This window comes from Nerophis lumbriciformis, linkage group LG02 (genome assembly GCF_033978685.3).
Source record: "Nerophis lumbriciformis linkage group LG02, RoL_Nlum_v2.1, whole genome shotgun sequence".
Classification (NCBI taxonomy): domain Eukaryota; kingdom Metazoa; phylum Chordata; class Actinopteri; order Syngnathiformes; family Syngnathidae; genus Nerophis; species Nerophis lumbriciformis.
The window spans coordinates 33453039-33465340 of record NC_084549.2 but is presented as its reverse complement, the minus strand read 5'-3'; the positions used below and the strand labels follow the sequence as shown (position 1 = coordinate 33465340).

Genomic DNA, 12302 nt, shown 5'->3' with positions numbered 1-12302 from the left:
CTTCTTCGGAAATAACAGTGTTTGGATTGTAATCATCCAAATATGATTAGCAGCCAAGTAGAAAGCCGTCAACGCTGTGGCTCGGAGAGCTTCACAGTCAACAACAAGTCAGCTAGCTAGATGATGCCAACTATGTTAAGGGCTTGTTTCGGCAGCCCTCAGTCTCCCTGTCCTGCAATTCACTGCGACGTGTAGGCAAGAGGAACAGCAAGTACCTGAGGCTGAGGCCAGTGTTCAACACATTTTATTTATATCTTATGTTTTGATATTGTAGTGGGTTTACATAAATCACACACAAAACTTTTATTATTGGTAGAGTTCTAGTCGGACGGATTTTCACGGGACACATTTCCGGTGTTGTGTGTTGTTGCGCTGAGAAGTCAAGGATGTATAGGTATTGCTCGATTGCTGATAAGAAAACAGTCTGAATGTCATTAAAACAAGTAGCTCCCTCTTTTGAAGCTCCTCCTTCGACTCCTGTTCTTACACACTACAATATTTTATGAATAAAAACACGGGTAGTGATATTTTGACACGAAAATGAAGGATTAAAAAAGCAGATCTCCCCGTTTTTGCGGACATTTCACATGCATGTAACTTACTTTTTGTGTTTTAATACTGTGCATCCGGAAAGTATATTCACGCTTAATTTTTTTCCACATTTTATGATACAGCCTGATTTCAAAATGGATTAAATGTATTTTTGTCCTCAAACTTCTACACAAAATACCCCATCATGCCAATGTAAAAACATTTGTTTTAGATTTTTGCAAAGTTTTTCAAAAATAAAAAAATAAGAAATCACATGTAATATGGAGGTGCAACGATACATTTGTCTGCAAAATGTTGAAAATTAATAATTGATCCAATTATATGCATTACATCTATTACAATGCTAAAAATGCCATGAGTTAATAATCAATAATCATTACATAATATCAGTGTGCAGCTTTTTCAACACATCACAAAATGCTTGTTTCTTTTTCGAGCAAGTTAGTTTTGTTGTTTTTATCGTTTGTTATTGCTATTTTAACCGCCTTTTTTTTTTACATAAAACATATACTTGTTGTATTTTGCACTTTTCCTGTCCTTACTTTGAAATGGACAACAGTTGAATAGTTATCAAAATATTACAACAGCCTAACAGGCAGCATAGTTAAGGTAAAAATACAAATTTATGAACACATTAGTTAGTAGTTAGTAAACACATGCTTAAAAATATCTCAAGCTGAATTTAAAAGTTGATGTCTAAATTATAGATAGTGAATATGTGTATGCTTTTTAATCCGACTCGTCGACGAATCGGTAACATAGTCGATGACTAGCGACAACATTTTTGTTAGTTGCAGCCCTCATGTACATAAGTATTTACAGCCTTTGCCACGAAGCTCGAAATTGAGATCACGTGCATCCTGTTATAACTGATCATCCTTGTGATGTTCTTACAGTTAAATTGGAGTAACTGTAGTTGTTTGGACATGATTTAGAAAGGTACACACCCATCTACAGATAAGGTCCACCCTCTACAGATAAGGTCCACCCTCGACGGTGAATGGCAGAGCACAAACCAAGCATGAAGTTGAAGTGACCTCTAAAACATTATTGTCTCGAGGCACAAATCTGCGGAAGTGTACAGAAAAAGATATTTGAAGGTCTCAATAAGCACAGTGGCCTCTATCATCCATAAATGGAAGAAGTTTGGAACCACCAGGACTCTTCTTCGAGCGGAGCGATCGGGGGAAGTCAGGGTGGTGATCCAGAACTACAGCATTTCTATGTGGAGAGAGGAAAACCTTCCAGAAGGACAACTATCTCTGCTGCAATCCACCAATCAGGCCTGTATTGGTTGGCCCGACAAAAGCCATTCCTTAGTAAAAAGCACATGGCAGCCCGCCTTAAGTTTGCCAAAGCACACCCGAAGGACTCTCAGACGATGAGAAACAAATTTGGTCTGAAACAAATTTCTCTGTCTGATGAGAAAAAGATTGAACTCTTTGACAAGACTGCCAGGTGTCAGGTTTGGCCGAAACGAGGCATCACTCATCACCAGGCCAATACCATCCCTACAGTGAAGCATGGTGGTGGCAGCATCATGTTGTGGGGATGTTTTTTAGTGACAGGAACTGGGAAACTAGTCAGGATAGAGGGAAAGGTGAATGCAGCAGAGGCATCCGGAATGAAAACCTGCTCCAGAGCACTCTTGAACTCAGACTGGGGCAACGATATATCTTTCAGCAGGACAACACACCTAAGCACACAGCCAAGATAACAAAGGAATGGCTTCAAGACAACTCTGTAAATGTCCTTGAGTGGCCCAGCTTCAGCCAAGACTTGAATCTGATTGTACATCTCTGGAAAGATCTGAAAATGTCTGTGCACCAATGTTTCCCATCCAACCTGATGGAGATTGAGAGGTGCTGCAAAGAGGAATAGGCAAAACTGCCCAAAGATAGGTGTGCTAAGCTTGTGGCATTGTATTCCTAATGACTGTAATTGTTGCCAAAGATGCATCAACAACGTATTGAGCAAAGGCTGTGATTTCTTAGTTGTCGTTTTTGAATTTGCAAAAAGCTCCCCAAAAAAAAATCCCACTGTCATTATGTGATATTGTTGAGGGCAAAATATATGTATTCCATTTTGGAATAAAGCTGTAACATGTCAAAATGTGGAAAAAGTGAAGCGCTGTGAATACTTCCCGGATGCACTGTAACTCTCGTATGTTACATTTTATTCTGATGTGTCTGTTGTATCTAAAAAAAGAAGCAATGTTTGTGGCATCACAAAAACAAAAAATTAAGCACTGCCACCAAACCACAAAATCGAGGTCGATCACAAATTTTTGGACTGACCTATTTACTTGTAAAGTTGCAGGGACTGTTCGCCATAATATGAACAACTGTCATGGAGCATACTTGTATACTGCAGTCGAAAAATGTTGGTGTGTATGAGCAAATCATCAAATTGTTTAATTTATCAAGGAGGTGCATTAGTGTGAGTCATGGAAAGTAGATCCCAGTAGAGTTCCATTTACTGAAAGTTGTACAAGCTTGAACTAATTGGGCAGACAGCACTTACAGAAACATCAGCATGGGTAATTCCGATTAATCTAATTTGCCCAAAACATATTTGGTCATCTACAAAACCCAAAACCAGTGAAGTTGGAACGTTGTGTAAATCGTGAATAAAAACAGAATACAATGGTTTGCAAATCCTTTTCAACTTATATTCAATCATTATACTGCAAAGACAAGATATTTAATGTTCGAACTGAGAAACTATCTTTTTTTTGCAAATAATCATTAATTTAAAATTTAATGGCAGCAACACATTGCAAAAAAGTTGGCACAGGGGCATTTTTACCACTGTGTTGCATGGCCTTTCCTTTTGACAACACTCAGTAAACGTTTGGGAACTGAGGAGACCAATTTTTGAAGCTTTTCAGGTTGAATTATTTCCCATTCTTGCTTGATGTACAGCTTAAGTTGTTCAACAGTCCGGGGTCTACGTTGTCGTATTTTACGCTTCATAATGCACCACATATTTTCAATGGGAGACAGGTCTGGACTACAGGCAGGCCAGTCTAGTACCCGCACTCTTTTACTACAAAGCCACGCTGTTGTAACACATGCAGAATGTGGCTTGGCATTGTCTTGCTGAAATAAGCAGGGGCGTCCATGAAAAACACGCTGCTGGGATTGCAACATATGTTGCTTCAAAAGCTGCATGTACCTTTCAGCATTAATGGTGCCTTCACAGATGTGTAAGTGACCCATGCCTTGGGCACTAATACACCCCCATACCATCACAGATGCTGGCTTTTGAACTTTGCGCCTATAACAGTCCGGATGGTTCTTTTCCTCTTTGGTCCGGAGGACACAATGTCGACAGTTTCCAAAAACAATTTCAAATGTGGACTCGTCAGACCACAGAACACTTTTCCACTTTGCATCAGTCCATCTTAGATGAGCTCGGCCCTGGCGTTTCTGGATGTTGTTGATAAATAGCTTTCGCTTTGCATAGTATAGTTTTAACTTGCACTTACAGATGTAGCGACAAACTGTAGTTACTGACAGTGGTTTTCTGAAGTGTTCCTGAGTCCATGTGGTGATATCCTTTACACACTGATGTCGGCTTTTGATGCAATACCACCTGAGGGATTGAAGGTCACCGGCATTCAATGTTGCTTTTCGGCACTGCCCTTTACGTGCAGTGATTTTTGCAGATTCTCTGAACCTTTTGATGATATTACGGACCATAGATGGTGAAATCCCTAAATTCCTTGCAATAGGTCAATGAGAAATGTTGTTCTTAAACTGTTCGACAATTTGCTCAGGCATTTGTTCACAAAGTGGTGACCCTCGCCCCATCCTTGTTTGTGAATGACTGAGCATTTCATGGAAGCTGCTTTTATACCCAATCATGACACCCACCTGTTCCCAATGAGCCTGTTCACCTGTGGGACGTTCCAAATAAGTGTTTGATGAGCATTCCTCAACTTTCTCAGTCTTTTATGCCACTTGTGCCAGCTTTTTTGAAACATGTTGCAGGCATCAAATTCCAAATGAGCTAGTATTTGCAAAAAATAAAGTTTACCATCTCGAACGTTCAGTATCTGGTCTTTGCAGCGTATCCAATTGAATATAAGTGGAAAAGGGTTTGCAAATCATTGTATTCTGTTTTTATTTATGATTTACACAACGTGCCAACTTCACTGGTTTTGGGTTTAGTAATAGAGAGTAACGTTTTCAATCCTCTTAAAGTATGAGCCTATTCATGCTCACAGTTTACTTGACCATCTTCTGCACTTTGTTTTCTTGCAAAGACATTTCTACGATTGACCATCCTAGAAGCTCTTGTTTTGTCCATTTACATTTCGGGAGCACTTTGCATACTTCCCTATCTACATATACCATCATGAAGATGTGCAGCTGTGCACACGTTCAAGTTAAACTAATGTAAATACTCCTGTAACAAAGTTAGCTGAAAGACATCTCACTGAGGGTGTCTGTTAAAAGTATAGCGGCGACGTAGACTGGAACATATTCATGCTATGTTTATGTCTGCAAACGCGTCAGCAAGATTAAATTACATGCAGGCAGCTATTTACAGTGTATCGCTGCGCTATAATTTGTGAGGTCTGAACTTAGTCTTACTTCATTGTTAAGCATGAATGAATGTAGTGAAAGTGATTGATGGCTAAAATACAAACAACTGGAAGTACTATTTCCTGTGCCTAATGGGAGTTTCAAGTTTATCATGACTTCCCTTTGAATGTGATTGGCTGAGAACAGCCTTTAAGGAAAGCCTAACCAGTTTTACAGCCTGATAATCACAATCCCTTTGTAAGGTAAGAACTGGTGTTTTTCCGCCTTTTTATGCATTGTAATTGGTATTATACAACTCTCACTTGACGGCCAACAATGCCCATAAAACCATCTAAAAACATCCAAAAACTAAAAAACTATTTACATGACATCAACATGTCATGTCATTTACATGTCATGACCTGCATATTAACCAAGTATTAGCAACATTGTTAGTGATTTGTTTGCGCCCACTTTGTTTTTACCTTACTAGTAAGGATGGCGATTAATCCATCATCTAAATCATCATCTGTGCTGAAAGATACAAACATCCAATCAATCGACATCTCAGTGAGAGCAGAGATTGTACAGTTAGTGATTGAAAGATACAAACATCCAATCAATCGACATCTCAGTGAGAGCAGAGATTGTACAGTTAGTGATTGTTTTGTTTTATTATGTTATTAGATTGTATTTCTTCTTTAGCCCTTAGCATTAGTGCTACATTATGCTTAGTGTTTCATTAGAGCGAAATATGCTTATTCCCCAGCTTTTAAACTTGTAGCTCATCCTCCTTATATTCAAGCTCAAAAACATAAGGTTGTGGATCATTATTTGTCCCAAAGTAGTAATCGTTGCCCGCTCTCATGAAGTCCACCATCATTAGTAGTAGTTATTGAAGGAAATAGCGAAAGTTGTGAAGCGTTTGTGAAATCAATGTGCCGCCGCAATGCTTAAAATGACCAAAATACATAAGTATTAAATGTTATCATGAATGTACCCGTTACTACATTACATCAATACTTACAGCATGTGATGTATATTAAACAGAGGTTTTCAGATTATTTTTAGAGCACTTCATAGGCGGAATAGATCAAATTATCTGCATTGTTAGCCACCTTTTGCTAGTGTTCATTTAAAAGTTAGAAAGGATTATAAGATATGTGTTCTTCTCTTACACAAGGATTATGAATGATAGGCAAAATTCCAAAAAGAGTGCAATTCCCCTTTAACACTGTGCCCCTCTGGCATGCTGATGTGTTACAAGTACACATTTTGTGAAATGAATGGAATATCTGACATTGTATTTTTAGTTGAAAGAAATTAGACTACTTTAAGGGTACCATGATATGTCCATTTCAGGTGAAATAACTTTGTGACTAATAAAGTTAGGGCATCAACACACTGAAGCCTGACAATAATAAAAAACAAATAATTTAGGTCCACTAGGGCTGTCAAAATTAACGAGTTAACTCATGTGATTAATCACAAAAAAATGATCACCTCAATCATGTGCACACTTAAGATTAAAAATGCAATTTACCGTACAAGCTTTTTTACCTTAACCTCTATACGATCAGTGATCGAATAAATATATAAGTCAGTGCAAAAATGAGTGCAATGACTCCGACTGGTGTGCCCACTCCAAAATACAGCCTGAAAGAACTTTCGAAAAAACTGTTACCAAGCTTTGTGCAAATAAATTACATGCATACAAGTAAAATCTTTAAAAACATTCCTGGAGTACATTTTGACAATAAAATTATATTTGTGTACAAATATTGGGATCTTTTCTTAGGTAAATTTTAATTACGCAAGCAAGTAATCAACTGTGATTAATTATAATTAATCCAAATACCAAAATATGATTAATCCAATTAAAAGATTAATAACCATTTGACAGCACTAGTTTCCACACATCATGCTATGATTTGCCAGAGTTCTTACCAGGTTTAGGAGCTGGAGTCGTTCTTCTATCTAGGACAGAGCCTGGATCTTTTCTGGGTAGTTCTGACCCAGTGGGTGTGGTGTCTGCTTCATTCCTCTTAACTATTGTGATAGCCGGACACTCCAGTGCTTCCTTTTGAATGTCTGTAATAGCAGACTTTGGCATTTTTATACTTGGTTGTCGTGCACCTGATTCTTCACACACAGAGTCCATTGGTTCCCCTACAAAGTAAAAAATAAGGAGCATGAACATTTGAAAACAAAAACATATTCCTGTATATTGTATTATAATACTCACCAGGTTCACCGGGTCCTTTTGGCAATTCTCCTTTAGAAATAAATTTAATCATCTTCTTCAATATTTTCTTATGGGATTTGGAAGGCTGGAATTTCACAGGATCACATCTTGATGGGGAGCACAGGGTAGAAGCTGCAGTTAAAATGCTTCCAAGCAATTACCAGTGAAAGTGTTTGTCATTCATGTTCGAATATCATACCTGATAGTATACTGTGGACAGCAGGTCTTGTTCAATGTAGGCTTGTAAACATATTTTCCACTTCTATGAAATGAAAAAACTAATTTAGTTCACAGTAAAAATATGCAATTGGGCTGAAATAATTAAAAGTAATTGATCGGTGAGTCAAAAGCAGACAAAAACACTTGGTACCTTCTCCATCCTCTGTCTATTAGGTCTTGATAGTCTTGAACTGTCATGGCATGAGACCACATACCTGAGGAATATAATATAATTACAAACAAGATATAGTAGTTGAAAAACTGTAGAATTATTGATTCAATGCGATCTAATTTTATAAATGACAACAATTTTTTTCTATCTCACTTATTTATTAATGAGCTGCATCATTCACCTTCCCGTATCGTTCATCAGCTCCTAATCCACTTTTCTTTTGGTTTGCCATTGAATGTACTGTCGAGTGAGCGAATGTGTCACGAAAGCCTTGAAAATAGATGTTTTTTCTCCTCTTATCCATCCTCCTCCGATTTCCTTAGCAGAGACTAACACACCTAGCAAAACATAGCTAATGGTAACTAGAACGCAATGTTTGTTCCAAAGAAAAGAAAAGTGTTATTAGTAGTTTGGTTTTGCGGCAGTGACGTGCAGTCACTAGAGGCAGGTAAGGCCCTATTTTTGGGGTCCCACTTTTTTTGTAACAGTTTTGAAAACAAATGATAAATGTATGCATTATACTGTTATATCTCACATTCTGTATTGTGTTTTGGAAAAAGGTTGTCATAAACATTACTTAATTCATGAAAAAAATAATACAAAAGAAAACACATTTTTATGCATATGTAAATTTATTCAGTTGTAAATATTGATTCACGTTCTTCTTTCAGTCATGGATCTCAACTTTACCGCTGCCGGTATTGTTTTCTATATTTTCATTTAATAAGTTGTAGGTGTATTTATTTCAGTATAAAAATGTAAACAGTTTTTTTGCTTCGGTCATGAAATTATGATAATCGTGTGCCAGGGCATACATGCATATGACATATTTAATTGATTATTCTCACCTGGATATAGATCATCAGTCGTTTAAAAACCGCCACATCTACACTTACATGGCAAATAATGCCAACAAACTTAGAATTTTGCAAGTTAGTTTCAATGTCAGTGGTGCTCAATGCCTCAAGCATTTCATCTCTGGTTCGTTATGGCCGTAAGCTGTGTTCCCCTTTAAGAATGAAAATATGTGGGGTGAGTGACATGTGTAAGTGAGTGGGCAAGTTAGGAGAGGTAGCGCTAGCATGTTCAAAAGTGTTAATAGCATGGTGGATGTCCGGCTGGTTTTGTGGGAAACATAAATAAAGAGTTGTAACAAATCGACGGCCTCGTCATTCCGACCAAAGAGCGGAACTGTAGGGACCCACTGCCGGGTAAAGTGGAGGGTGTTACCCCCAACAACATATTGGCCCTGGAGGGAACGTCTCCCCTGCGCTCCTGGACCACTGTCTAGGAGCCAACAAGCAGGAAAGGTGTAACATGATGTTTCTTGGTGCCTGGTGAGGCTGGATCTTTGAAAATCAGTGCACCTGGTCATAAAGGTGTTCTTTTTGTTAGCCTGTTTACATGGCGTGCAAAACATCTTTCCATCTTCATAAGTGACTCATTTGCTGAAAAGTGGCTCCTGAAGCTATTTTTTATTGAAGTTTCGCTTCTTGGGTTTATTGCTCGCCATTACGAAAACAGTAACACGCAGGAGTCCTAATACCGGAAATGCATTATTTGTGATTGATAAAACTTTCAGCGAATCAAAATTTAAGAAATTGTACCGGAAAGTTCATTAGTTTGAGTCGACCAATAAAAACGCAATAAACGGGAACAGAAATTTGACTCTTCAAATATAAACAAAACACCAGGGGAAAGCGATAATCGATAAAAAAAACAGGTAAAGCGGAATTTTGACCCGGAGAAGGCAGAGTTGGTAAAAAAAATAAAAAAATATGCGTCCGGACTTCCCGGAAATGCAAGTAATTTCTGATTTAAATGCGTAAAAATACACAAAAAGTCCGTTAACGCCAACAATGAATTCTGAAATCCCAATTGTTGTAAAAACAAATGGTTACACCCCTATTGAACACACACACTTGTCCAATAAAGAGGGCAAAGACTTCCCCGTCAGGGCTAATTTCTTGCCCTTGACTGACTGACAGATGCATTAGCAGGAGTGAGACCAACGCTGTAACATTTACCCGTCTAATCTAATTAAATAAATCCTCCAGTTGACCCGAGCCTCGGCTGTTCAACAAAAGAACCGGATATGTACTCATGACATACATTGCACTTGTCCTTTACCACTTCTTAAGGAGGCAAGCTGAGGTTTTGAAACCTTTCTTCAACCTCTACCTGATCTGAACCAAAATTGATCCCCAGCAACTCTTCGAAGCATCAAACAGGTTTATATGTGGTTATAGTGTATATATATTTTCTCATTCTGTTTAGCACACTCTTGGGAGTCAACATGTGCAGTCATGTACATAGTGTACATGACTATGCACACTATGTATTTTTTGTATACCGGTATATTGTTTTCCAAAGACATGCACCTGGGGATAGGTTTATTGGCAACACTAAAATTGGCCCTAGTGTGTGAATGTGAGTGTGAATGTTGTCTGTCTATCTGTGTTGGCCCTGCGATCAGATGGTGACTTGTCCAGGGTGTATCCCGCCTTCCGCCCGAATGCAGCTGAGATAGGCTCCAGCACCCCCCGCGACCCCGAAAGGGACAAGCAGTAGAAAATGGATGGATGGATGTTTTTTTAAATCACCTGACATTTATACAGTGTATATGTTAGGGGTGTAACGGTACGTGTATTTGTATTAAACCGTTTCGGTACGGGGGTTCCGGTTCAGTTCGGAGGTGTACCGAACGAGTTTCCACACGGACATATTAAGTAGCATAACGCACGTTGTGTAAGCAATGCACACCGAGGCATAACACTTGGCATGCTAGCAGCTAACGGGCTACGATAGATTGACCATACATCCTCTTTTGCGGAGCTGTCAGGGCGGAGTTTCTTAAATGCCTCAAATGCCCGGCATTTTGAGTTAGGGTTGTGTGTATTTTCAATGTACGTTCAGGGTTAAGAAGGGGTTAAAAACAAAACAAATTGTGCGCGCAGCAGCATTTGTGAGGGAGAGGCAGAGACAGAGAGAGCTAGAGAGTTATGATAAACGCGCATACGTCGCCAGGCTCTGTTTTTTATCCATAGATTTATCAGATTTATTTTTTTATTATCTATAGCAGGGGTGTCAAAAGTGTGCCCCGGAGGCCATTTGCGGCCCACAGCTAATGTTTTAAAGGCCCACGGCACATTCTAAAAATACTATTAAAATAAACAAAAACATAACAAAAGTGAAATAAAAAAGCTTAAAGGTTAAATGTAGAAAAAGTTGCAATGTTGACTAATAAAACAAAGCTGTTTTTTTTTTTTCTTTCAAACTGTCATTGCTCAAAACATAATATTGAATCAAAATCAATGTTTTTACGAATTATTGACCTATCCAAGGTTCCGATTACATCACATCAAATATTCCACTAAGAAAAATATTTTTGGTGGAAGATTTTGCAAATTTGGTAAATAAATAACCCAAAAATGTAATATTTTGTTGTTTTCTTACTGTACCGAAAAGGAACCGAACCGTGACCTCTAAACCGAGGTACGTACTGAACCGAAATTTTTGTGTACCGTTACACCCCTAGTATATGTACATAATTTATACATTTTTTTACGTAATTTTTTATATACATATTACAGGTTATGTATCTTTTATTATTGAACGTATCAAATGTGATGAATATTTAAGGGACCACAATGGAAACAAGCCTTTTGGCTTTTTGTGCAATCCATTTGCCTTTTTAAAGCATTACATGGATTCAATTATTTAAGATGTCAAACTTCTCAATCAATCTTCTCCATTACACAAGCAGTGGCTAACAGTTTGACGAGTGCCGCATAGGCGGGCACAGCCTTGTTTTCATAGTCTGCACTGTCCTGCAAAAGGTACTTCGCCGTGGCTTGACGCTAGTTACCTACACAGCAGTCATCGATCTTCTAATGGAGCAGTGTTAGTCATGGGAAAACAAGCAAAACTCACTAACAAATCTGTAACACTAACTCAAATTAATGGACGCGCTACAATCGCTTTTGTAATAAGTTTTCCTTGTCAGAAACTTGGAGCAAACAGTTAAATGCCAATAACATGATGATGCACACATGTTCAGTGGCCATGCAGCACATATAAGACACATTAGCACCCCGAACACTGTATAGGCTGATAGGAAGAGCTAGTTGATTAGCATACTCGCATGCTAACAAACCATCATGGTTCACAGCGACTAGCTTTTGCTATGCTGCTAATAGACACTTACCGTGAGAAAAGTTTCCCTTCTCGTTTTTACAGTAACCGCATCGATAACCGTCACCCCCACCGAAATATTCGACAATAGAATTAGAACTGTTTGCTGCCATGTTTGGTAAGGGACAGGACAACAGTCAAGTGTGTGTTGAGGAGAGCCACACGGCCGGAAGTGGAAATAGTGCAAAAAAAAAATAAAAAAAATACTTTATTGAAACATGGGGAATGGACAAACATGTCTAAACTTGTAAATACATTTGTAGATGTATTTTTTTTCACACTGTTGATGTGCTTACTGTGTTCGTGTTTAGCAAATGTGTTGCTAAAGTCAAAATAATGGTGACGTCATTAACAGGCAAACGAAGGATGTTTACATGTTACATAATCC

General features: G+C 38.3%; 1 protein-coding gene across 4 annotated transcripts in view; it reads right to left on the bottom strand.

Annotated features, from left to right (window-relative positions):
• The window catches only part of LOC133606899 (arginyl-tRNA--protein transferase 1), a 92691-nt gene extending 80617 nt beyond the window's left edge, over nt 1-12074 (bottom strand). For all 4 annotated transcript variants that reach the window (XM_061961311.2, XM_061961320.2, XM_061961329.2 and 1 more), the window contains exons 1-5: nt 11928-12074; nt 7700-7763; nt 7529-7591; nt 7330-7436; nt 7032-7253 (exon numbers count right to left, since the gene is read on the bottom strand). In XM_061961311.2, coding sequence (XP_061817295.1) covers nt 7032-7253; nt 7330-7436; nt 7529-7591; nt 7700-7763; nt 11928-12027 — 556 coding nt within the window. In that variant the 5' untranslated portion in view covers nt 12028-12074. The remainder of the gene's footprint in view (nt 1-7031; nt 7254-7329; nt 7437-7528; nt 7592-7699; nt 7764-11927) is intronic.
• Nucleotides 12075-12302: the final 228 nt, after the last annotated feature.